The sequence below is a fragment of the Vigna radiata genome, unplaced genomic scaffold (genome assembly GCF_000741045.1).
Source record: "Vigna radiata var. radiata cultivar VC1973A unplaced genomic scaffold, Vradiata_ver6 scaffold_158, whole genome shotgun sequence".
Lineage (NCBI taxonomy): Eukaryota > Viridiplantae > Streptophyta > Magnoliopsida > Fabales > Fabaceae > Vigna > Vigna radiata.
This window is the reverse complement of record NW_014542914.1, coordinates 60,579-87,527: the sequence shown is the minus strand read 5'-3', so window position 1 is coordinate 87,527 and position 26,949 is coordinate 60,579. Positions and strand designations below refer to the sequence as shown.

Sequence of the window (26,949 nt, the reverse complement as noted above, 5' to 3'; positions counted from 1 at the left end):
ATATGGGAAACACTTTTCCATTACGCTGTGGAATTAATATCTCACAAATACCAACCAATATGTACAAGCTACAAAAAGGAGCACAAGGAATGCTTTTTCCTTTCTTCATCAAACATTTGTATAGCAAAGTCAAATTTCTTGTTTTATTGCCAATGTATTTCACACATCTACTACATCCCATTTCTAACTTTAAATCTATCTCTTTCCCATCTAAACTCAAACCCAAACCTAAACAAAAATCTTTCTCATTCATAGGCACAACTTTGTCTGCAATTAAGAAACCACTGCTTGAATCCACCCATTTAAACACTAACTCACTCAACATTTTCCTACCAACTTTAACATTACCAGTCAAATCTAAAAACCACCCAAACAGAGTCCCGGCAATCAATGAACGTTGCTCCTTACTCAAACGTTTGTTCAAACTAGAGATGAACTTTGTCGAAACTGAGTGACGAACCGTCAACTGCACACACATTGCAAAAACCCAAAACTTAAAAACCCTAAATCATAAAAGACATAAAAAACCCAAAATCCATACACCACACCATAAACAACGACACCCACAGTACAATGCCCTTACCCTCGTCGAAGAAGTCGTCATTTCGCAAGCCCAACACACCAACAATGACAACAGCNANTGACCGCCACANNCACACCGATAANGAAGGCCTCCACTGCAACCACAACGACCAACGACACTCAAATGGCGAAAAAGAAGCCCAAAACGATTTCCCAGCACCGTTACCCAAGAGAAATAACGTATCGGAGGAACTGTTTTTCTGATGAAGCAGTGAAGAAAGATAATTTCACTCACATGAATATGGTCAAGGGCAAAGATGGAAAAAAATTATTCAAATCTGCTCCAACCGGATGACGTCAAAATGTTGTTTTTTTTTTTAAATTAATTCGCCCAATAGGAAGCTGACACATGACGTTGTTAAAGTTGTGTCAAAATGAGAGTGTCAAAATCTCGGCTTCCAAAGGGAATGAAAAGATAAGGTACAAACAAAGATGCAATTCCTTCAGTTTCAGATTCATTCATTTATACATCAAGTAACACGTGTAAAGGTGATACAGTTATACACATAGACATAGCCAAAATAGTGGCATAACCAAAAAGCACAAGAAAGGGAGAAGTATAAAGGGTCCAAGACCAACACACACAACATCCTCTCTCTATCTTATTCTCACTTTCCAATTCTGAAACCTCTTTATCCATATATCACCAAAACCAACACAACCCATACTCATCCTTTTTCTTCTACCTATCCATTAATCCATTCACATCCACACACATAATAATACTTTTCAATCACACTTTTTTTTTTTTTTTGCTTTTGCAGAATCATCAAAGGAGAATTCTCTAGAGATATGGGAATGGGGACATCGAAGGACGATGAGGAAGGGGGAAAGGAAGAAAGTGACGAGCTCCACCAAGTGGGTGGCCAACTCTACGTCTCTCTAAAGATGGAGAATCACAAGCTCACTAGGGACCTTATTCCTCACATTTATGACTCTCTTCCTCTCGTTAGCTCTTGGGATCCTTCCAAAGCTGTAATATATGTCCCTTCCTTTGTCTCATTTTTGCCCATCTTCTTCTTGGTATGTCTTCTTTTTCCTTGTTTCTCATTCCTTTTTGGTTTTCGTTTAGCTTTTCATGGAGCGGGAATCAGTGTCAATGTGGGAACTTAGCTTTATTGTCCCTCCTAATCACGGTAATACCTTTTACTTTGTCTTTTGTTTTTGTCTCAGTTTCCCAGTTTAATCTTAGTTTAGTGATCATTCAGTAAAATCAATTTTTTACCATATGTAATTTTTCATTAAGTTATGTAATTTTAAGTAGATTTTGTAGAAGTTGACAAAGAGCAATTTAGTATGACCTCATGGGACATCCCATGATTTCAAATTTTCTTAAAATATGCTTGGTAAAGCTTGAAGAGTTCAGCTAGGTGGTTTTCATAGGAGGAGGGGCCAAAACGATTTTCCAGTGATTTAGTGAAATCATGTAGAGGGAAGCCATATGTAGGTGTTGTTTAAGAGGAACCTGGTAAAGGGAGAGGAACTGTTCTTCATCATCATCATCATCATCATCATCATGATCTTCTTCTTCTTCTTCTTCTTCATCATCACCTTGTATCGGTGCTTTTAATTCATCTCCATCACCATCAGGGTCGTGCAATCTAGTTATACGTTCAACTTCAATAATTTCTTGTGGTTGTGACATTTGGTCAAGTTGGTAGGCAACATCTTCCTCAACCTCATTTGAGTCAATGAGACCTCTAGGCTTGATTTGTATTGCTACAGCCCAACCACATTTGTCAATATTGCGGAATGGTGGATATGGCACATAATAAACCTGTCTGACATTAGTTGGTAGAATGAAAGGATCAAACAGTCCATATCTAAATCTTAGGTGGAGTTCAACAATGTTAAACCTAGGATCCACTATAGTACCAACTCTAGAAGGACCAAACCATTCACAATAAAAAAGTACTACTCTGTTTGGTGTAGTGTTGTTTTACTTTAGCTCATATATTTTATAAATGATGCCGTAGAAATTATCATAACAACCCTATGTAAGGCCTTCGACGTACACACCACAATTTTTTGTTTTCTTTCCTTTAAACCATTCATGTGTATGGAATCTGTAACCATTGATGAAGTAAGTGTGCCATTCTTTGACATATCTCATTGGCCAATTAGAGAGATGTCTTAACATTTGAACCGTGGGAGTTAATGCATGATTAAAAACCTACAAAGATACCAAAAAAAATTTAAAGCAAGAGTCAAATTAACCTTGCTCAAAACATACGTGTCAACACCCAATTTTGTCCGGGAAAGTAAATAATCAAAATTAAAGAATAAGAGAATAATAATTAATGGTGGGTAAAAAAAAAGGAAAAAGAAAATAATAAAATAATCTTCCTTAATGCAGGACACATTACTTTAGAATGTTTTTGAAATATTATTTTAATATGGTAATAATTTGAATCAATATTATGACAACAATGGTAAGCAATAATTAAAAATATATCGATATAATTTGTGGCATCAGTTTCTTCTTCAAGAGAAAAAATAAGATCCTTTTTTAAAATGGACAAATTTTCTGACAATTATTATAATCTTTGTCATAAATATTATTTGATTTATTTGATTATAATCAAGACCTTTTTTTTTCTTATTTTGTCCATTGTCACTAATTCACATTTAAGACAAAATTATCCTAAAATTACAATGTGTGGAGAACTCTGTAATAGACGAAAAAAAAGAAAGAGAGACTGAGAGAAACAATAGAAAGAAATAAAAGAAAGCAAACCAACCTTTATGATAAAATGTTACACTAGCATTAAAAACATATTAACCCATGCATAAAAAACTGTGCATGAACATCAATATTTCCCCTCCTGACTTTCAATGAAAGATTGATTATTTTAAAGGTTAGTAGAGAAAATATGTACTTTCTTCATTCTGTATGCCTCCATATCCTCTTCACTAACCTCATAGTTGCATCCGACATTATACTTGCCTTTCCTTTCATCTTTCCCTCTCTTTTTTAGAATGTCAGAAAAATTACATTAAATGTTCCAGAAAAATACATTATGTACAATACCCAAAATATAGTTAATTTCATAAATAACAGTATCCAATACCCACACAAACAATAGAATGAGATTTACATTCTTGAATGCATCAGCAAGCAATTTCTCATCTAGAACTAAACCTGAGTATGGGACATCAGTACTAAACCAATAGATGTGATGGCGAACTAACCTATAGCAGCCTCTTTACGGGCAATATTTACTTTCATAAGATAACTCGCCGCTTCAGCACCCTCAATACCAACAACACCAGTGCAATAGCTATTTCGTATTGTCTGTTTGCAGCACTTATAGCCCTAGTCACACAAATTATAATGTAAAATATTGTTCAATCTTTTCTATTAATGTGAAATGTAGTTACTAATTTTAGGGGTGGAGATAAATGTTAACAAAAAAAAATCTGAAACAAATTTTAATAACATTTTATTATTATTTTTATTTTGCATAATTTCTTAAAACATGAATTTAATTATTTTAATAGCTATTAATTTGTATTAACCTAGTAATCAAATAATAAATTCAAAAGTATACAGCTAACCTAAAATATAATATAATCCTTATTTTTTTTAATCCCGTATTATTTTTTATTATATATTCTGAATTAAAACATAATTAATAATTTAATATATAATTTAGTTAAAATTTTATGAAAAGTAAAATTATAAAAAATACTATGCCGTTGTTAAGTTGAATCTCTGTCGCTTTTTCTGATCCACTACGTTGTCATATTACTTGCATTTTCTTTGTTAAACAAAGACAGTTCGTTAGAGATATTTTGTCTTTCTGCTTTCATAATTAGGGTTTTCTCTTAGTATATTTTATTATTTAATTAATGTCCATATAATCATATTTTGTCAAAACAAATCAACAAATGTAAAAGCACAAAACTTATTTTTCGTTATTTCTAGCTTCTTCTAGATTTTTCCTCCTCTGGATGCAGTGTCTGCAGGAGCACAGTACGCGCGGTACAACCCAACGCTAGTGCCGTTGATACAAGCCACATGCCAAAACGACAACGTGGCAATCACTCAAGAGTCCTCTGTTTCGCTTTCTGACTTTTTATCTTTCACTTCACGCTTCTCGCCCTGTCTTCTCTTTCCTCTCTCATATCTCTCTCTTCTGAGAAGAGAGAAAAAATGGAGTAGCACCTGTCATGTCCTCACTCGAAGCGAAACCCTAGAATAGTAGCATCGCATTCGCCTTCTTTTTGCAAATCCATAAATACCCTTCTCTCTCCACCCTCGCAATAAAATCCCAAACTCCACGAAACAGAAACCAAACGAAACAAAACACTCTCTCTCCGATTCTCTGCATCCAATCAGGTTCCATTCTCTTTCTTCCTTCGCACCGAAGTTCAAATCGGTACGTTGCTTCTCTCTTCGTTAATCTCCTTCGATCAACTCTCTTTTACTCGAACAATTACAGTTACAAATACAATTACGAAAATAATAATTGTGCTCATGCTACGTAAGCTAGGGTTAGGGTTTTTCCTCGCCGTGATTCCGTTAGTGGTTTCGCGGTTTGTGTATCTTGCTTTTGACTTCGATCCTCTTCGCGATCATCGCGCTGTTAATTCTCCCTTGTTCTTCATTGCTTTTGTTGTTCTTGTCGTCGTCCTCACGATCGCGCTGTGTGGCGTGTTCAGCAGCTTACTGCACTATATGCTTCCAACTAAGAGACCTTGCGAAGTACCGGTTGCAGCAGAAGAGGAGACCGAGAACAGCGACATTTGCAGCAGCAGTTTTTCCAAGAGGAATCGGATCGCCGCCGGAACCACCGATTCCACGGTGAAGAGCGACGACACCACCGTCCGGAGCTTCAACAACAACAGCAGCTGCAAAAGCGGGAGCACGAGTGAGGGAGCGTCGGCCATGGCTTTGGGCGACTCTAACCCGCCGGACATCGATGAGGATCTCCACAGCCGTCAGCTCGCCGTCTATGGTCGGGAGACCATGCGGAGGCTGTTTGGTTCCAGCGTTCTGGTCTCCGGGATGCAAGGTCTTGGCGTCGAGATTGGTAAAATCTTTGAACACTTTGCTTTTGAATGATATTTGTGCTGTTTGTTTGGGTTTTCTCTTGATTTAGATCGTATTTGGATTTTATCTTATCTGGTTTGCCCCAGTTGATGATGAAACTCTGTTAATATTAGTTTTATTTGAGCTTTCTGCTTGGTGTTTCTTGTACTGCTTGATGTTTCTGGCAGAAGAGATTGTTAAGTTGATAAATAGTGGGATTTATGTTAGTACATCAGGTGATTTTATCCTTATCCGTCCACTGCCATCTGGAAAAACTGTAGGCTGACTGATGTAATCCTCCCTGTTTTTTGTAATATCGTAGTTTTGTTGTTGGTCATAATAGATTTGTCATAAAAATGATCACCAGCAATCTTTAAATTGCAATAGCAGTTGAGGTTTTGTCGCATGCTGTGATGTGTCCAAAAACCTTGATGTTGCCGACTGAATTTTAGATACCTCTTGATCATCAAGTGATGGAATCAGTGTTGTAATTTCTTTTAGAGATTTGTAATATATAATTTACATCGATTTATTGAGAGATAATTTAATTATGTTATTTCAACCGTACATTTTGTTGTGTGATTTGATTTTGTATCTAATGATGGTGATATTTGGGTTGAAGTTAGTATCAGCTCTGAAATTTTAAGTCTTGTTTTGGATTTCTAATGAAGTTTACTGCTTACAGCAAAGAATCTCATTCTTGCTGGTGTCAAATCTGTGACCTTGCATGATGAGGGGACTGTGGAGCTGTGGGATCTATCCAGTAACTTTGTGTTTTCAGAGAATGATGTTGGAAAAAACAGGGCAACATCTTCTGTTAGTAAGCTACAGGAGCTCAACAATGCCGTGATTGTTCAAAGCTTGACTACTAATCTGACAAAAGAGCAGCTTTCTAATTTTCAAGTACCTACTTCTGCTCTCTAATCTTCCCTTTCAAAATGCATTTCATGTTATTTATTTTCTATCACAATGTATTTGTTTTTATGGTTGACATGTCACTCTTTGTTAATAACTAGTATGTTCCAGTCAGTTCACTTTCATAAGAGAATACTGTTTTTATAATTAATTCTTATTTGCTTAGATTTTGAAAGCTACAAATGAGCTCACACTTGTAATAGTGATTATTGTTATTGTATAGCATTTATAATATAAATTTCCATTAGTAAATGAATCACAGAGATGGACTCACCTTCCTCTAGGTCCTATTTCTTGTAACTTTGCATAAATTACGTCCTTGTTTGATTTGTATAATTCTGAAGTAATTTAATGCTGAGATTTTTCATGTTTGTTTTGCATTGATGTAAATAAACTGGATTCTTCGTATTTTCAACTATAAATTCATTTGTATGGAAGTTTTGATAATATATTTACTGTTTTTATTTCATTAATTTGTAGGCTGTTGTTTTTACTGATATCAGTCTTGAGAAAGCCTGTGAGTTTAATGATTATTGCCGCAGTCAGCAGCCTCCTATTGCCTTTATTAAAACTGAAGTTAGAGGACTTTTTGGTTCCGTGTTCTGTGATTTTGGGCCTGAGTTTACTGTTGTTGATGTTGATGGGGAAGAACCCCATAGCGGCATAATAGCATCCATAAGCAATGACCACCCTGCTCTAGTATCATGTGTTGATGATGAGAGGCTTGAGTTTCAGGATGGAGATCTTGTTGTATTCTCTGAAATTCATGGTATGAAAGAATTGAATGATGGAAAGCCTAGAAAGATTAAAAATGCTAGAGCATATTCGTTTACTCTCGAAGAAGACACTACAAATTATGGTATGTATGAGAAAGGTGGAATTGTTACACAGGTCAAACAATCAAAGGTATTGAACTTTAAGTCACTTAGGGAAGCACTCAGTGATCCTGGTGATTTTCTTCTGAGTGATTTTTCTAAGTTCGACCGTCCTCCTCTCCTTCACTTAGCATTCCAGGGTTTGGATAAATTCATATCTGAGCTAGGTCGCTTACCTGTTGCTGGTTCGGAGGAAGATGCACAAAAGCTTGTATCTATTGTCAGTGAAATTAATGACAACACTACTGATGGGAAATTAGAAGACATTAATCCAAAACTTTTAAGAAACTTTGCCTTTGGTGCCAGGGCAGTATTGAATCCTATGGCTGCTATGTTTGGTGGAATTGTTGGACAAGAGGTTGTTAAAGCGTGCTCTGGGAAATTTCATCCACTTTTTCAGGTAAGAATATTTTTGTGGCTCTTAATTTTCTCAATTTTGAAATTGTGTTGTGCAAGGTGAAACCAAGCTTGTGTAAATATCTTTTATTGACAAATTTATTTCCCTTTCAAGTACTTATCTGATTGATGTTGTCTGTTCAGTTTGTTTTTTCTTTTATAGTATTAATTACTTAACCAATCTAGTTTCTAAAGATTAACTCCCTTCCCATTGCTTGAACAAGACCTGCTACTCTTATTATGATATATGATCTTGACTATCATTTGGTATTACCCGACTTCAAAAAGTTTCTAATGCACAACATTCAAAGATAAGTACCATGTAGTCAAAAAGAAATCTTGGCTTCTATCCTACTCTTTAGTCATACAAAAATATTTAAAAAGTAATGATTGTCATAAGTTTGGACCAATACTGGCGAAATTGTCAGCATACTTGCGAACTTGTGTGATTCTACTGTTGAAGGAGACAGTGGCGAGCTTAGACACAAGGTAGATGGGAAGAATCATGCCTCTGATAGTGCACTGTGTTAATCTGTTTGTGCAGAGCATGGGGTTCTAGTTAACTGACCCATAGTAGTGTTTTTTCGATTTGGGTTTCTGAAGACCTTGTTTATAAATTTAGGAAAGATTGCTCTCTTTTCCCAGGCTCCTAATTGCAGTTTAATATAAGAGCTAAACAGCTACGCACGATGATGCTCACGATGATGCTCAATACTCCCATTATCATCATCATTGTCTGCCATGGCAGCGGTCATGTTGCTATAGTCAACACTTGCTTAGTCTTTAAATCTCCGAGTCTCACGATCCTTGCTGGTGCTCCCTTCATCGTTGTTGGTCATTGCCTTCATCTTCGTCTCTATATAAATTGGAGTCAAATGAAGGTGGTTCAAGTCATTTTATGACATATGAACCTATTTTTAGCTGTATTATGTATTGGAGCTTAATATTTATGATTTATTTTTGTATGTTCATAGCTCATATGAATCAAGTTATGATCTTTAATCCCCTTGAGATCCTCAAATTTGACAACATTGGCTTGAACCCTGGCCAACTATGTACCAGTAAGAACCGAGATATAATCATTTGACTAGTGTCAATCAGAAATGAAAGATTAATGAAAACATTAAAAAGAGCAACGGAGAGGAAGAAGCTGCTGCTGATTAAGCCACAATGTGGTCAATATTGATAAATTGCCCCTTTATAGCATACACAACTCTGGGATATGAAATTCATGTTTTTCGTGGTCCACTTGTTTTTCGAGGAAAATTTTTGTGATCACTCGCCCTCTTTCACATCTGTATGTTTTAGTTTTAGAATCCGTGTCATTGTAGAAACACGATAATGTGCGTATATTCCAATCAATGCTAGCCAAGTGGCTAATTTAGATATACAGTAGCTAAGATTAGAGAATAAATATGAAGTGAGATATTAAGTAGCCCTGATATTTTTCTGTTTTGAAGTTGGGTTTGTCATGATACTCAGCAATCACACAGGCTATTGGTATAAATATGTTTATTTGTTCTGTGGAACTGATGTTTTCTAAACTTTTGTTAATTGCCTCTTCATTAGAATCGTATCCTATGGAGGAAGGATCTGATTGTTAGTTTATAGGTTTTTAAAATGATTTTAAAAATAGTTTTTGGATCCGGATAAATAAGTAATAGAAAGGCAATACAATTTATTCTGAATTCTTTATTTTCAAGAGTTACTTTTAAAAGCAGTATTAAGAAACTACGGTTATCAATTCAGCTCTTTCTTTAAGTAACCGAACACAGCTTTCAAGAATAGAAAACAGTTGGCACTTAATAACACTGGTCTTTGGTATGTGTTATGATTTTAACTTCTGGTTTCTCTGCAGTTCTTCTACTTTGACTCTGTTGAATCACTCCCTTCAGAACCAGTGCACCCAGATGATTTCAAACCAGTAAATGGCCGTTATGATGCACAGATTTCAGTATTTGGACGGAAATTACAGAAAAAATTAGAGGATGCTAAAGTGTTTGTTGTTGGATCTGGTGCTTTGGGATGTGAGTTTTTGAAAAATCTTGCTCTCATGGGAGTTTCGTGTGGAAGTCAGGGTACACTCACTATTACTGATGATGATGTGATAGAGAAGAGTAACCTAAGCAGGCAGTTTCTTTTCCGTGATTGGAATATTGGACAGGCTAAGTCCACAGTTGCTGCTTCAGCTGCTGCATCCATAAATCCTGGTTTTAATATTGAAGCTCTACAAAATCGGGTTGGCACAGAAACTGAAAATGTGTTCAATGATACCTTTTGGGAAAATCTGAATGTTGTTATAAATGCCCTAGACAATGTTAATGCAAGATTATATGTTGATCAGAGATGCTTGTATTTCCAAAAGCCTCTTCTTGAGTCTGGAACTCTTGGAGCCAAATGCAATACACAGATGGTTATTCCTCACCTGACAGAAAACTATGGTGCATCAAGAGATCCTCCTGAGAAGCAGGCACCAATGTGCACTGTACACTCGTTTCCACACAACATTGACCATTGCTTGACGTGGGCACGATCTGAATTTGAGGGTTTGCTAGAGAAAACTCCATCTGAAGTAAATGCATATTTGTCTAACCCAAGTGAATATACCACCTCTATGAGGAACGCTGGTGATGCTCAAGCAAGGGATAACTTGGAGCGTGTTCTTGAGTGTCTGGACAGTGACAAGTGTGAAACTTTTGAAGATTGTATCACTTGGGCTCGGCTAAAGTATGTGCCTTTGACAGTATATGCTACTCTCTTTTAACTTTTATATTAATGGTGTGTGAGCATATTAGTTGTGTCCTTTTATAAACACATATTTCTCCACAGGTTTGAGGACTATTTTGCTAGCCGGGTGAAGCAGTTGATCTACACTTTTCCCGAAGATGCTGCTACTAGTACTGGAGCTTCTTTCTGGTCCGCTCCAAAAAGATTCCCTCATCCCCTGCAGTTCTCATCATCTGATTTAGGTCATCTAAGTTTTGTGTTGGCAGCTTCAATTTTGCGTGCAGAAACCTTTGGTATCCCAATCCCTGATTGGGTTAAGAACACTAGTAAGGTGGCCGAAGCTGTGGATAGGGTGATAGTACCTGACTTTCAGCCCAAGGAAGGTGTGAAAATAGTGACAGATGAGAAAGCTACTAGTCTCTCCACAGCTTCTATAGATGATGCAGCAGTTATTAACGATCTAATAGTCAAGTTAGAGAGGTGTCGCGCTACTCTGCCGTCAAAGTTCAGGATGAAACCAATTCAGTTTGAGAAGGTACCGCCGCATTTCCTGTTACTTCGATTGATTTTTTTTTTCCCCTGACGCTCCTTCTAGTTTCATTCTCTTGATAAAGTTATGTAATCTCATCAATTTGTATATTTTGTAGTTATGTTTAATGATCCTGAGTTTATATTTACTTGATGTGACTCTTCTGCATTTTGTGTGTTTATATATTTTTGAGTCGTTTTCGCCAATTGAGAACAAACTATTCTGCCATTTTAACTACAGGATGATGATACAAACTACCATATGGACGTGATTGCTGGGCTTGCCAACATGAGGGCCCGGAATTACAGCATTCCTGAGGTCGATAAGCTCAAAGCCAAGTTTATTGCTGGACGGATCATTCCTGCAATTGCAACCTCGACTGCCATGGCCACTGGTCTTGTCTGCCTGGAGCTTTACAAAGTTTTGGATGGAGGGAAGAAAGTTGAAGACTACAGAAACACATTTGCTAATTTGGCACTGCCTCTGTTTTCAATGGCTGAACCAGTTCCACCGAAGATTATCAAGCATCAAGATATGAATTGGACAGTTTGGGATAGATGGATTCTTGGAGATAATCCTACCCTGAGAGAACTTCTTGAGTGGCTCAAGGCAAAGGGGCTGAATGCTTATAGTATTTCATGTGGAAGTTGCCTGCTCTATAATAGCATGTTCCCTAAGCATAAAGAGCGAATGGACAAAAAGGTAGCAGATCTGGGAAGGGATGTAGCCAAGTTGGACATTCCTTCGTACCGTCGTCATTTGGACGTTGTTGTGGCGTGTGAGGATGATGATGATAATGACATTGACATCCCTCAAATATCCATTTATTTCCGTTGATAGAGACTTAGGTCAACGACACAGACCGACACCATGTTTGACTTTTGCGTCATATTCATAATTCATACAAAAGGAAAACATTATGTCAATTTTCATGTGAATTGAGAAAACAACTTTGTTCCTCCTCTCATTCTTCTCTATTTGCATATACTATTATGTTGTTACGGTCTCTCTTTATTAAGTCAAGAGTTGAGATTATTTTTCAGCTTAGGCACTCCTTTAGGTAAATTGTGGATACTTCTAAAATAACTTTTTACTCTAATAATATAATTACATCTTTAATATGTGTAGTTAAATTATGTCAGCATAAGCAATTTCTTTTTGTTGTATTTCATAAATTTAACATGACATTCCCGTCATCATTGAAATGAGAGTAGCTTGGAAGGAGCCATGGTTTTGTTAAGAAATGTTTTAGTGAAATTATTAGTAACAATTTTTTACGTTAATTTTCAATTTTATTTTATTGATAATACTTTTTGAAAATGTTTTTAATGAATTTTCAATTCTATAATATTTTGTTTACAGACAAATTATTTAAATCACATTCATATTTTTATCAATTGTTGATTATATTTCATTTTGTATAAATTTTATAGTATATTTTCAATACTTTTTACAATTTAAAATAAAGTAAACAAACATTTTTAAATGACCATCATGCTTTTGTTATATTAATTAATATTTAAAATATCTTGAAATGTAATCTAAAAATAACACAAGTAAAACAAATCTACTATCTATAAATTGAATGTAATAAAAAAATAAATTATATAATAAAAAAATCCCGACCATTACACTATAAATGTCAATATCTTATTTTGTAAACAAAATTAAAAAAAAAAAAAAAGTTAACCTCATACAACACGTCTAAGAATATCAATAGAATTTTATGACTGAAATTATATCAAATAAAAAAAGGTCATGAATATTTTTAGAGTAAAATAAAATCAATATATAAAAGATAGAAGCAGTGTTTTTAAAATTGTTACTTCGAGTAACATTATTAAAGTTTTTTAAAAAGCGTTATAAATTACTTTGAAAAAAAGTATTCACCAAACACTATTTAAACAAAATTTATCAGTATTTATAAAAGAAAACGATGAGGAAGTAAAATAAGTCTTTTACTTTTGGGTTAAATATGTTTTTAGTTCCAATACTTTGGGACGATTTTGGTTTTAGTCCCTCTTTCAAATTAAGGTACAATTTAGTCCTTTAACTTTAGAAAACTCTGGTTTTAATCCTTTTTACCAAAATTTTTTAACTTTATTTGCTGTTTCAAACACGTTTCACATTTTTGTTTTAATGTTAATTGAGAAACGCGTTTGAAAAAACAAATAAAGTTTACCTTAATTTGAAAGATGGACTAAAACCAAAATCACCCCTAAAATATAGGGACTAAAAACATATTTAACCTTTTACTTTTCAACTCACAAAAAAAAGGAGCTAACTAGAAACACTTTAAACATAAAAGTAATAAGTATTTATAAAAGAAAATGATAAGAAAGTAAAATAAATAATTTTTATGAAGTTAAAATAAATTATAATTGTTTTTATAGCTTGTTCATAAACTATTTTTTATGTGAGAAATTTAATTCATTTTACTTTGAAATTTTCTTGATTTTTTCTCGAATTTTCAAACCTTAAACTGTGTTATACGGATTAAAGATTCAGTTCAAAAATATAAGTTTGAGAATTTAACTTTCCATTTCTTGCTTAAAATTTAGAAATTATTTTCAGGTTACTGTATATTTGCAGTAAGTTAACAACATTACATTTATGTCAACATGATGAAGGTAAGAAAGCTAAAACTTCCATGATAATATAAGAAATCATTTTCTACCTCGTTAAACCTTAATCAAACGTATCTCTTATCTTCTTGAAACATACTTTGTTTTTTCCAAAAAAATATTACACATTTTTTTCACTCAAACCAGACATCAGATCCAAAACATTGTATCGCAAATTTCCAATTTCCTATTTGCCACCAAAGACATGAACTTCATGAATACTATCTGAATGAACTGCATTATTTATAACAAATAATTTTAGTTCTTATCAGCACCTTCATCAAAATCTCTAGAGACTCCAACTCTGAAATCAATTTGTTTTTGATGCTTTGAACGCCGGCGCTCGTCAAAATTGTCCCACCCTTCAAACTGCAAGAAATCAATGCATATTTGACTGTCATGTAACAGTTTGTTTCTTAGAAATTACATGCTCAGTTGAACTGACATAACCATGATAAACCAACCCTTCTGGTGAAATGAAATATTTGGTTTTGGTTCAAAATATAACGCAAAAAAAAACACACCTGGCGAAGGAGATCAATTGTTATTTCTGTGTTGTGGAGATCCAATGTGGAGAGTTGAAAACAGGTCTTGAATAGTTTTGATGGAAGAGATTTCATGGCATTGTTACTAAGATACAGTGCCTTCATAGTTCACAGAGAAATGGAGTAATGAGTAGGAAAAGTTATATCCATTTTTACCAAGACATGAGTGACCAATGTAAAAGGTTCAAACAAATACTTCAATGTGTAAATCTAGAGTCAGATTAGTCCAACATCCAAAAAACATAGGATTACAGTGATAGTGTTAAAATGATACATCAATGTGAAGTAGTGCTGATGTAGTACTAAGGTGGAGGAGTGAAATTGCAACAGTATATAGTTACAGTTCTTAAACTTCAAAACCATTTAAAGGGTACCTTCAAAGTGTTCAAACTACTAAATGTCTCTGGCAATTCTGACAGAAAATTTGATGAGAAATCAACCTGTCACAAGAAAAGTTGCATATATATATTTAAGAGTATAAATTAGCGAAGAAAAATTATTATTTTCAGTGGCGTTTTAATTTTTCAAACCTGTCTCAACTGGGAAGTCCCATCTGAAAAAGGAAAACAAAGACGAGAGAAAGGAAAGGATAGAAGAAGACCAGCAATTGTACCTCAACAAGAGAGTGGCAGTTCCCAATAGTGTCACTGATGATACTTATCCTGAGAAGTTGATACACATCAATAAAAATAACAACTTTTTACTCCATATCAGTTAGCACTTTGTTAGTGGTAATTACTGCTAGCGGTAGATTGATTTTGAATAAACTTGTTTGTTCAGCTAAGTAGCAAAATCACTACCTGAGTTGTATACAAGCCAAGTGCAGGACAATCCTTGAACAGGGCTTTAGTGATTTAACCAAACTTACAATGTGTTGCAATAATATATTCATACCTATTGTTGTTGGCTTGCAGAACTTCTAATTTAGTCAGATTCCCTATTTCATCAGGAAAGCCACCCAATTTATTATTGGAAACATGCAGCTCCTTCAAGGAGGTAAGTGACCCAAGTGCAGACGGCAAAGAGGTTAAACTGCATAGAAATCATGTTAAACAACCAAATTACGTGAAGAAACAACATTCTTGATCAACTTTCAATACAAAGACCAAGAAGCTAAGGTTAGTTAAAACTTTGAAGTCATTCTTTCGAATATGCAAAGAATTTTTTGTATAGATTTAACATTAAACCAGGATAACCTGAAATAATGGTTTGTAAGCAAGTAACCTTTGGCATTTTACATTAAACTCAACAAGCAATATGCTAGAAACATACAAGAAATATAATTACTCCATCCCATTATCTTTGGGCCGGGAACCAACTATTGAAATTATGATGGTTTAGAGGGACTAAATAAAATCCATATTGAAAGAAATATTTATATAAATTCATTTGTTGTTTTATGCAACTAAATCCAAGCAGGCACACATTGAAGTTACAAATGATAACATCTACTCACTTGTTATAGTTCAATGTTAATACAGTTATGTGCTTCAGACTTGTTAGTCCCTCCCACTTAATTGATTCATCCTCTATCTCATTTGAATCCATGAATAGTTTCTGCAGTGTTTCAAAAAAAAGCAAGCAGTGTTAATTATTGCTCAATATAAACAACTTGATGTAGCGGAAACTAAACCTATGGAGACATTCAGCTTACCTCTAGACTTGTAAGACGTGCAATTTCGACAGGAACACTTTTGATTGAATTGTTTTTGCAATCCAGAACTCTTGCAGAAGATCCACAAACCCACACTTCTTCAGGTATGGCCTATTTGAATAAAAATATTTAGAAAAAATGAGAGTTTCCTACAACTGATAATAAATTACATCTTACCAAAATATATTTTATTTTCCAGTGATTTCTGTTTCCATTATTGGCTGTTTAAATACTTCTTTTCTAGATTCACCAAGACACAGAGCATGCTATCAGAACTGACTAATGTAGGCTACGTTTAACTATAAAGGACCAGTCACCATTATTATTGGACTTTCAGAAATAATCTCTATAATGATTTCAAGCCTATAACTTGAGCTGTTAGAATTCCCTATTTTGTAACCCAACATGTTCTTGTTGGCACACTAAGTTGCTTAGGTTATGATAGGTTTTACAGTTTGCAAGACTGAAGTGAACAGCGATACTGGAACCTATCCTTCCACTAGAGCAAGTGTATTACACAGCTAATAACAATTTAATAAGTATAATATGCAGAGTTGCATATGTAGCTTCAACCAAGTTCTATGATGTTGTCTAGCGCTATGCCTAATCCAAAATGAGTAACTAGAGTTGGAACTCCAATTATTTGCTTATAAAACATATTGACCTCAGCAGGTATTTGACATAAGATTGAGAGTCACATCAGATATGAACATGAAATCAGTGATTTATTCTGCCATAGTGTCTTCAGAGAGGTAACGTGTGGAATCTCCTTTTCCTGTATGATTTGTTTTGTGGTATAACCACATGTGCGGTTGTTCAATAAGATTTTATGGTTAAATAATGGACAAAAGAGACAAAAAAGATGAACAAGACAGTATGAAGTTCTTCTGGTCTGGGCATGGACAACCAACAATTACAGGGACAAAAAAGACAAAACAAAAAATCATCTTAATTTTAACCATAATAATCAGTGATCCATCTTGCTCCGCACCAAAAACCTCCTTATACACAATCATATAAAACTACCATGAATTATGAATTAGACAACAGCAGTTGGCCAAATTGCTAGGATCAAACAGCACTGATGCAAAGGTCTTGGGTTCACTCTTTTGTCATAACCGTCATTCCAAACTCTTAGTATTGCAACAAGCCTTAACCTTGGAATGAAAACTTCCCTTCCACCAAAAACATTCTTATACTTGAAAAAGAAATCTACTTTGAATTGTAATGATTTGATGGATTGTTTTGTGAATGATGTTATAGCCTGGCTCACCGTACACATTCCTAGCATGTGAACTACAAAATAGATTCCATATGCACATATGGCATGAAAAGAAGAAGACAAAAGTGGATACTTTCATATCATTTTGTTGGCAAATTACATAACAGGATCTCAATCTGAAAATTCTTCAATACCATGCCATTGAGTAAAATTTACCACGTTCCTCATCTCTAATTTTCCATTTGACACAAAACCAAGCGTGTAGTTGAATATAAGACAAAACTATTATTACCTCTAAGTTGCTTTCGGATAATGCTACAACTCCTGTTGCTTTCCACCGTTCCATCCTGTTCTTAACAGGAATTTTCTTCACGTCATTGCTAGAGCCTGAGTGACTATCTTTCCTCGATTTGGGAACAACATGAGCTTTCTTCAAGACGGGTCCATCCTGTAAAAGAATCAAAATCTTCAAGCTACATTTTGCTGTTTGCCATAGAAACAAGCAAACTCTACACAGGCACATCTTTAAACATAACTTTTATTTTCAATGAGAAGCATGATAAACCTCATCAAACTTGTCTGATTGTTTAATATCAATTCTAAGTAGCTCCATTCATCTCCTATTCGAAAGGATCCATCTAGTTTATCTATACCAATTTTGGCAAGGCATTCGTGTAAAACATTTTCAATTGGGTTACCCAATAACCATAAAACCACAATTTAACTTAATGATGAAATCATAGTATCATACAGCAGAGTTAACGACCCGTCATGCTTCAATAAAGTAGATTTTTTTACTTAAGATTTTGATTTTAATTTTCATGCACCATGTTAAGATTTTTACACAGTTTGCCAATTTAAAAAGCCAACAATCTTACCATACACCATGATACATTCTCTAACAAATTCTTCACTGTTGGTTAAAATCTATTGAAAACTAAAAGAATATAATTGGGGTTTCATTGAACAAGAAGTAAAAACTATACAGTTTCATCTCCAAATGTGATTTTTAGAGACTATGTTGCTAGCATTTCTCATGTAAAATGTATGCATTCTAAATTCACTAATAGAAAATAAAATCTAATTTTATTGAACACTGTCTCCATAGCTAACAAAACCCAGAACAGAGAAAGAGATTGATGAAGCAATACACAATACCCCTTGATATAAACCTTGAGAAGCCACAAGCATGAGTTTGGATCCATTAGTCAAGTTGGATGCAGTCAAAGTGACGGGGTCTTCCAAAACCTTACCTGTAAGATCATTCTTTAATTTGATTCACACACAAATTCAAAAGGGGTGGGGGTTCTTTCATAAGGGTGTTGAATGAAAAAGAGAAAGGGGCAAAAGGTGAAACCTTTGAAGATGAGTTTCTGGCCCCGAGGGAGGACATTGGTGGAAGGTAGAAGAAGGGACTTGAGGTCTTTGATGGTAGAGTTGGGTGAAACTGAGACCGGTATGTTGACGCCATTGAACTTGACGTTTACGGTTATGGTGGTGGCAATCGAATCGGGTTCCATTTCACCGATTCCTGCTATGAGTGTTTTCAAGACGAAGAGCGTGTACTACGAAGGAAGTAAAAGAACATCATTATTTCACAAATTATATGTTTGTGTTGGATTTTGAAGGAGTGATTCAAATGACAATAGATTCTGCACTGAGTAACTGTTTTTCAAGCGTTTCAGAGGTAAAAATGATTGAAGAAATGTTAGGATTTTATATAGGTCGTAAGTCTTACTTTTTTAGAAAATAATAGAATTGTTTCTTTAAAATATGACTTTTTAATATCTGTTTCAATTTTAAAAAATAAGTCGAAATTATGCTTTTAATATTTTTAAAAATAAATAAATCAATTAAGTTGGTGGACAAATGTGAATATATATGCTAGTAAACAATTGTAGTGGTACTTTTATTTTCATTAATCAGTATTTTTCATGAGCATGTTTGAGATTTATATGCTAAACAAAACTTCTAGGAGATTTAGTTGAAATAAGTATAATTTTATGTAAGGAAATTAGTTTGTTGTACTTGAAATTGAGTTTAGTAATAAGGATTTAATATTTAAGTAGATATTGATGTTTGGTCGAAAAAGTGTAAGTAATTATGATTACGATATTGCGTTGGTTATTTCATGGAATTGGTGATTGGTAAAGATTTTTATCACCTTTTGTTTGTAAACGAGGTTCCTTCGGATCGTGATTATTGTTTAAAGGAGCACAATAATTAACGTAAGGAAAAGAGATATTGATTTTGAGAAATTTTGAGTTTCCTATAAAATTATAAATAAATTTTGGAAATTTCAATAAATTTTGTATTTTGGCTCATGGTTAAGATGTTTAAAGTTTATTAAATTTTAGTTTTTATTTTGATTGATTTTGTTTGATGTGAAATTTATTTTTTTAATATTTAAAGTGGTTCTAATTTTAGTAATTTAAATTTAATTTGGTTTATTTTTATGATGTTGTCTAAATTGTTATCGGTAAACTATACACGTTGAAATTGTTTGAACAAGTTGCTCAATTTTTTTTCTTATATGGCCCATCCAACATAGTGTATTCGTTGTCATATTATCATTTTCAACCTCTCAATACATCAGAAACCCTAGTCACTACTATCAGTCATTCGGCCTCCAACAACTCATACAACCTTAATCTCTTTTCATGAGAATCACAACAACGTCTTCATGCTTTCAACCACCATGTTCATCACCTGAAATGTGCCTCCATCAAACACCACAAGCAAGCCTTAAATCGTGAAACCCTAAATCCTTTCGAACCATTGATCTCCACGCATAGATCTCATGAGGTGGATTCACGATCTTAGATATCCACTACTATCATGGTGGCTTATTCACAATGAATCTTTGCATGGAGGAGGCACGATTTGGGTTTCATGGAGGAGATCTACAGTAGTGGCACGATGGACACAAGTTTTCTTACATTGCAAGTGCTTTTTGGGTCTGGTTGACTAGTGACTCGCGATAGGTGTTTTGCTCGTGGTGTTTTATGGTTGATGGATTCTACTAGGTTCAGATATGCGATGAAGGGTGAGATGTTGGATGGTAGCGTCAAAGTTGATTTGTGTGCGTACATATATTTTGTTGTTGTTCGTGAGGTGGTTTAGTGAGGATGATCGTGGCAGTGCGCGAGAATGGTTCGTGAGGTGGTTATTAATGAATGCTTGGCAAGTGTACCAATCGTTATTGTAGCAACAAAATATTATCCTCTAAGATTGAATGAGTTAAGTACTAGATTACTAATTTACGTAATTTTGAATAACGAAAAATCAAGTGAAATGATGAACATAAACAAGTGACGAGAATTCAATTAATATAAATAATGTTAAAGAATTGATTTCATATGCTTTCATATAAATTCTAATAATTTCCAATTGACGTGTGAATTGTAATTATCCACTTGAGTTTATTAAGAGATTGTTTACCCTTAATTATATCCACTTGAGTTTATTAAGAGCTTGTTTATCCCTAATTCCTTAGATAGGCAAACTTATTCATTGAATTCTAAACCTCAATCCCTTAGGCCACTTACAAAATGCAATAAAATATGAAGAACAATTATTATCTCAATTGCAAACTAATTAGTTATGTCCAATTTTCCAATTGTGACAACGACTAATTTGTTCTATTTATAATTGCAAAAAATCCCTAATTTCTCAATTGTGAAACTGCTCATAGAATAGACATTAGAACATAAATAGAACACTAAGATAATTGAAATTTATTAAACATCAATTGGAAAGGTTCAGAAAATATAATCCAAAATATTACATCAATCCTCTAACAAAAAGAAAAATCAGTTCTACATAATGTAAAATTCACAAGATATTAAAGGAAGAAGAAGAAGAAGTGTAGAATCCATTTTGTGCTCCTCTGGTATCCGTTGCCTCCTTCAATTGTCCAATTCCCTATTTTTCCTCTTATTCCCTCTTTTTTAGGGGAGTGGTTACTCCTTAAAGTAATTGTCCTCAATTTTCTATATTTTCTTTAATCTCTTTAAATCCACATAATATGAGAAGTTAGTAATTGCTATAAAAAATTCAACTGCTCAAGGAAAAAGCCACAATATGCTTATTGACTTCTCTAGTTTCAATTTCGCACTTCTAAAGTAAATCCACAAGTTGTGGAAAAAGCTACAACTCAATTGTGGGATTTGTTGGTTTACATTTTGTTTCTCTCGATAAAAATTCACATGTTGTGGAAACTTTCACAGTTTAATTGTGGAACTCTTTAGTTTCGACTCTATATTTTTAGAGCAAAATCCATAGGTTGTGGAAATGTTCACAACTAAGTTGTGGAACTCTTTGGTTTCAACTTTGCATCTTGGATATCAAATCTTTCCAAATTGTAATCTTAACACGTAGAAATACTAATCTACCAGAAAAACACAAAACCTAAATGTATGATCCGAAACAAAGATAATGCATGATGAAATCATTCAATTAATGCAATTATGTATGCAAATGATCTAAACTAAGATATGAATGCAATTACATTTTATTCACACATCAATTTTCATAGTGAGGCGATTTAGACTTGTGGAGGAGATTGATGTTGCACATCCTAGAGAGGTGTAGGTGTGGTTCTCGTTTTGGACGAAGATGGTTCGTTGTCGACGTTGTGTAGTGAAGGTGGTGACTAGGGTTTCTTATGTGTTGGGAGGTTTAAGATGATGATGTGGCAACATGTACATTGTGCTGAATGGACCACATAAGACAAAATTGAACAACTTATTCAAACACCGTCAACATGTACAATCTGTCATTAATAATTTAGACATCATCATAAAAAGGACCAAATTGAACATAAAAAAAAATGAGTCTCATATTGAACAAAGGCGATGAAAATAGAGACAAAAAAATATTTAACCCTTTATTAAAAATTGTGAAAATAATATTTAATAGTTAGGATATTTATTAGTTTATATTATTTGATTATCTAACCAGACCTAATCCAATCCACTTATATTATGTTAAGTTTTATTTATGATTAGGTTAAACATGACAAAATTCAAATTAACTCACTCTTATTTGGATTATGTGATTAGTTTAGTATACCCATTTGTATATTTTTATCGTAAACAAATTGTGTTATGTATTTATTTTCATGTCTAAATTAGTTTATACAATTATAAATTGACCAGTGTGTTCACATGAAGTCTACTAATTTTTGTAGTTTTATTTTTTATTTTTATTTAGGTCAACACTTGAAAATTATAGTCTTTTAAGAAAGGGAAAAGAGAAATATTTTTATAATTTTAACTCAATTGATCCAACTTAATTTAATTAAGTCAGTAGTGGATTGGATTGAAAGTGGGTCGGGTTATATTGTGTAATATACCTAGTGAATTTAAAAATGATTTAATGGATTTAAGGTGATGTTTAAAAGGAGAATTTACTTAAAAATTATACTTACTGGATTAAAAAGTTGTTCATTGAAAACATTTTTGCACTAAATAAATGACAAAAAAAAAACCACTAAGTTGTTTAACATTATGGTCAATGGATTGAGCTTGAAAATTTAAAAGATTATGAGTCAGTTCATGATTAATTTGATTCAATCTCCTAAATAACATATCATAATGTATGAATTAAGAGAAATATTATGAAGAATTAAATATAAATTTAAAAGTTCTACACTAATTAGAAATGAGCAAAATAAACAATATTAAAAATAAAAATTCACAAACTCATTTTTTTATATGAATTAATGATATTAAAGTTCAAAATTAAAATCCTCTTAAAAACACAAACAAAATGAATTTAAATTGAAGAGACGAATCAAATAACAAAGAGTTTAAACAAGAAAAAAGAAAGAAGAAAGAGATTATTTTTTTCTTTTCTTTTTATTGCTCTATGTTATTATTTTTGTACACTATGATATTGTACTCTTATTTCCATTTTTTAGCATCTGGGCTGAAAACAGCCCATAATCCAACATCCATATCCAAACACAAAAGAGCTGCCATAAAAAAAACAAAAAACTGAGAAAAAAAAAGTAAATTTGGAACTAAAAAATGGAAAACTAGGTCTGATCTTGAATTGAAGAATAGGAAAAAAATATATTTATACTCGCAACTCTATGTTCTTAACAAATTATCTCTGATATTCCTCGGTTTTAATCTTATAAAATTTTTATACTCTTGAAAAACAGTGTAATTCGAGTTTGCTTTTAATTACACATTTTATCACTCAGTTATATAATTTCACAAAATTTTATCATAAATATTTAACGGTATGTTGTCCTGTTAACATATCATGAAAAATACATAAAGAAAACAATATTATTTCGTAAAGAGTTAAATGAAAAAAAAAATTGTAAAAGATGATAATTAATTAATGAAAGTTGAATTAAACATTATTGTGCAGCCAGGCTGTGATTCCAACAGGAAACGAGGTTGTGCAGTGAATAGTGGTAGACAGATTTTCTCATGGTTCAGTCTCACTACTAATTTAATGTGGTTGAGTGTGAAACCATTTTTAAACGTGAAAAAAATACAGAAGAGTGTTATATGTAGGATAATGATATTTTTTACAGTATTGTTTTAACAACATTTTAATATCATCTATGTATTATTTTGTAATTCATTCATATTAGTGTTTATAATAATTATTATTAATTAAAAAATAATTTTATATCAATCGTAAAATGACAAATATACGATGTTAAAAATGAAGAGTATGTGATGAAAAGAAAGATAATTATACTTAAACAATTTTTTTTGACAACATTTGAACATCATCTACGTATCATTCTGTTATTGATATAAAATTACTCCACAATCAATAAAAATAATCATAAACACCACCATGAACCAATAACAAAATGACGTATAAATAATGTTTAAATATTATCAAAATAAATATTGTCTCTGAAATTTGGTGCACCAAAATAAAAAAAAGAAGTAAGTTTGGTTGACATGAGTGACAACATGGCATGTGGTTTAGAGTTAGTTATATCTCTCTCGGATTCTTCCTTTCACTTTTTTCTTAGACTGCCACCATGTGGAACTTTTCAGAATCCTCCACCCACTGCCTCTTTCTCGAGTAAAACCCTTTATCTTTTCCCACCCATTCATTATGTACTATCAAGCATGCTACTTTCTTCATCTTCTTATAATTGAATATGGTCCAACTCTTTTCATTTTTTACTATTAAAAAAAATAGACTTTAGATATTGCTTTTGTAATTTTGGCATGGTAAGATTAACAAGAGTTTGAAAATGCATTTTTTTTTATGAATAGAATTTGATACAGTGTTTAATTTATGTATATGGTTGGTAAAGAGTGAGTTATTTTTGCAGTATTTATGTTCTCTGATTGAAAGTTAGGACAATAAAAAGAGATCTGATAAGAAAAGGGAACATCAAAGCTGTCGTAATTGGTGTTGGTTGCACTGCCAGTGTCTGCTGGTAGAGAGGATGCTGCAACCAAGTCTTCTTCATCTCTGCAATTAATACAATTCAAAACAAAACATCACTTATTATTACTTTTCTACATATAAATCAATTTTCTAATGATGCTATTAAAATTTACTGCCATGTTGATTGATTTCTCAATTTCACTATTATGGATAAAAAGCTTATGAAAAGTGAAGGTGGTAATAATAATATAAATGGAAGTTCCTCAGAGGGAGTAACTCTACATGTACTCTCATACTTATTGATGTGACAACGACTTAACTGCTTCTGCAACAGGTGTTCTCTTCTCACTAGTAACTCTAATTAGGATATGCTTTAATTTTTTTAATATTTTTCCACCATAATTAAATCAAATTAATAGAAATATTAAATAAGAGCATCCTAATAGTAATATCTAACAATGGATCTCCTTTTCCCTCTTAACCCTCTCCTAAAAGCAAAATAAACCAACCTCTCAACTACCTTAACCACCACCACAATCTCCCTCTCTACTCTTCCTCTTCTTTCTCTCTCCTAAGGAACAAAATGCAAAGTCTCTCACCTCTCCATCTCCTTCCCCATTCACCAAAATCCAAACTTTTGAGCAACTAAATCCTACCCTTTTTCCCAAACAAACAAACAAAACAAAATCCAACACCCCCACTTCTTCCTTCCTCCCAAAACCCCACCTTTCCCCTTCAAACTCCACAAAAAACACAACCCTAATTAAAAAAAACCAACCTTTCTTCTATTCTAGTTTCCACTTTCAATGTGGCAACCTTGGAACAAACCACGTTCCTCATCCTTTTCATGTTCTTCCTTCAAAGACATTCAAACCCTAATATTAGATGAACCCTCCACCACCAAACCCAAACCCTCAATTTTCCACCGGGTCACACTCGCCAACAAGCTCCTCCGAGCATGGTCAAATCACCCCAAACTTACCTCACGCGCCTCCGACGAAGTCCCACGCGCCTCCCAGCCGCAACCCCTGCCCTCCATCCCTCGCTCGGAGCAGCGCGTAGTGGTGTACTTCACGAGCCTGCGCGTGGTCCGCGGCACGTTCGAGGACTGCAAAACGGTGCGTTCCATCCTGCGCGGATTCCGCGTCGCGCTGGACGAGCGCGACGTTTCGATGGACTCGGGTTTTCTCGCGGAGCTCCGTCGGGTCACGGGTCGCAAAACGGGTCTGACTCTTCCTCGTGTGTTCGTCAACGGAAGGTACGTGGGTGGTGCCGAGGAGGTACGGTGGCTGCACGAGAATGGCGAGCTCAGGAAGCTCCTCGAAGGTCTGCCCGCAACAGATTCTCATCTTCGCGCTTGCCACGTGTGCGACGATCACAGGTTCCTGCTGTGCGGGGAATGTTCCGGTGCGCGCAAGGTATACGCGGAGAAAGGTGGGTTCAAGACGTGTACCGCGTGCAACGAGAGTGGCCTAATCAGGTGCATCTCTTGTTCTTGCTGACCATGTGCACCTGCACCTCTTTCTCTTTCTCTCTCTCATGATTCATGATGATCTTTTTCTCGTCTCAGTGTGTGTGAGAGAGTGACACCTAATTAATAATTAAAATTAAAAAAATAGAGAATGGAGGTGTCAGTTATGTCAACAAAAAATAATAAAACATTTTTTTTTAACATTTAAGTGTAGATTTGTGGATTATCTTATTCAGTTTTATAGTTTATGGGCTTGTAAGAAATGCGTAGGCCCAATAGGTGTAGATGAATGGGATTTGAGTTTCTGCCTCTGAAATTGGAGTTTTTTTTGCTAACTTAAACTATGCTGTTTACTTTACGTAATCACATTCTGTTTTTCCTTCGTTTATATGTTATCTTTGAATAGAAATCAAACTAAGTTAATTTATGTAACAACTAATAAATGATTTCGTTTTTATCCTCAAATGTATGCAATTAATAGAAAAAATGACTCCAAACTTCAAATTGCTCCTTAGGTAACACTACTTGGCTATTGTACGCAAACGACATCGTTTAGTTTGCTCATATTATATTCTTACAAATTTTATTTTATGCCCATGTTTACTTAAGTGAATTTTTGAAGGAGAGTAATTTAGTGAATTTGAGAGAATTTGAAGATAATTTTTTGTTGTTGTTTATTTGAGTAAATTTGGAACTAAGCGAGACTAGATTTAAAAGTAAAGTTTGTAATAATTAGTGTAAAATTTAATTTCTGTAACAGATTAAAAAAAATCACTTTTAAATATATTCTCACTCATCTCCAAATCTATTTAAATAAAAAAAAAATTATCTTTAAATTTTTTCAATTATTACAAATTCAGTTCTATAACGAAAATCATCTTAACCAATTTAATTTTATATATTTTTAATATAGAAAGAGTAATAATACATAATAAAAGTTATTATTTTAATATTTAAAATTACGTTTTTATTTTTAGAATTAAGTTGTTAAAAGAAG

The 26,949-nt window shown here is 33.7% G+C and overlaps 3 protein-coding genes and 1 pseudogene across 3 annotated transcripts; 2 read left to right on the top strand and 2 right to left on the bottom strand.

The window, feature by feature from the left end:
* LOC106752433 overlaps positions 1 to 1,248 on the bottom strand; it is an 8,564-nt pseudogene extending 7,316 nt beyond the window's left edge.
* A 3,434-nt stretch (positions 1,249 to 4,682) lies between these two features.
* On the top strand, positions 4,683 to 12,101 carry LOC106752484 (ubiquitin-activating enzyme E1 1). Its single transcript, XM_014634171.1, has 7 exons — positions 4,683 to 4,964; positions 5,251 to 5,618; positions 6,303 to 6,520; positions 7,013 to 7,807; positions 9,662 to 10,530; positions 10,633 to 11,065; positions 11,300 to 12,101. The coding sequence occupies exons 2-7, from the start codon at positions 5,264 to 5,266 to the stop codon at positions 11,894 to 11,896; spliced, it is 3,267 nt and encodes a 1,088-aa protein (XP_014489657.1). The 5' UTR covers positions 4,683 to 4,964; positions 5,251 to 5,263; the 3' UTR covers positions 11,897 to 12,101.
* Positions 12,102 to 13,705: 1,604 nt separating this feature from the next.
* Positions 13,706 to 18,787, bottom strand: LOC106752456 (LRR repeats and ubiquitin-like domain-containing protein At2g30105). The gene is made up of 10 exons (XM_014634138.2): positions 18,462 to 18,787; positions 18,263 to 18,357; positions 17,397 to 17,552; positions 15,883 to 15,993; positions 15,685 to 15,785; positions 15,123 to 15,260; positions 14,842 to 14,890; positions 14,603 to 14,668; positions 14,208 to 14,327; positions 13,706 to 14,052 (listed from the first exon to the last, which is right to left on the bottom strand). Exons 1-10 carry the CDS (start codon positions 18,622 to 18,624, stop codon positions 13,942 to 13,944), a joined length of 1,110 nt encoding a protein of 369 aa, XP_014489624.1. The 5' UTR covers positions 18,625 to 18,787; the 3' UTR covers positions 13,706 to 13,941.
* Positions 18,788 to 24,762: 5,975 nt separating this feature from the next.
* Positions 24,763 to 26,541, top strand: LOC106752465 (uncharacterized protein At5g39865). Its single transcript, XM_014634149.2, has one exon. It carries the CDS (start codon positions 25,288 to 25,290, stop codon positions 25,981 to 25,983), a length of 696 nt encoding a protein of 231 aa, XP_014489635.1. The 5' UTR covers positions 24,763 to 25,287; the 3' UTR covers positions 25,984 to 26,541.
* The last annotated feature ends 408 nt before the right edge of the window (positions 26,542 to 26,949 follow it).

Excerpts from the sequence above, each read along its gene's own strand:
- LOC106752484 (XM_014634171.1), top strand. The coding sequence starts at position 5,264 with ATGCTTCCAACTAAGAGACCTTGCGAAGTACCGGTTGCAGCAGAAGAG. Across the intron at positions 5,619-6,302 it reads AGGTCTTGGCGTCGAGATTG|CAAAGAATCTCATTCTTGCT; the intron begins GTAAAATCTTTG and ends TACTGCTTACAG. Across the intron at positions 6,521-7,012 it reads AGCAGCTTTCTAATTTTCAA|GCTGTTGTTTTTACTGATAT; the intron begins GTACCTACTTCT and ends ATTAATTTGTAG.
- LOC106752456 (XM_014634138.2), bottom strand. The coding sequence starts at position 18,624 with ATGGAACCCGATTCGATTGCCACCACCATAACCGTAAACGTCAAGTTC. Across the intron at positions 15,786-15,882 it reads CACGTCTTACAAGTCTAGAG|AAACTATTCATGGATTCAAA; the intron begins GTAAGCTGAATG and ends GAAACACTGCAG. Across the intron at positions 14,669-14,841 it reads ACTGCCACTCTCTTGTTGAG|GTTGATTTCTCATCAAATTT; the intron begins GTACAATTGCTG and ends TTCTTGTGACAG.
- LOC106752465 (XM_014634149.2), top strand. The coding sequence starts at position 25,288 with ATGTGGCAACCTTGGAACAAACCACGTTCCTCATCCTTTTCATGTTCT.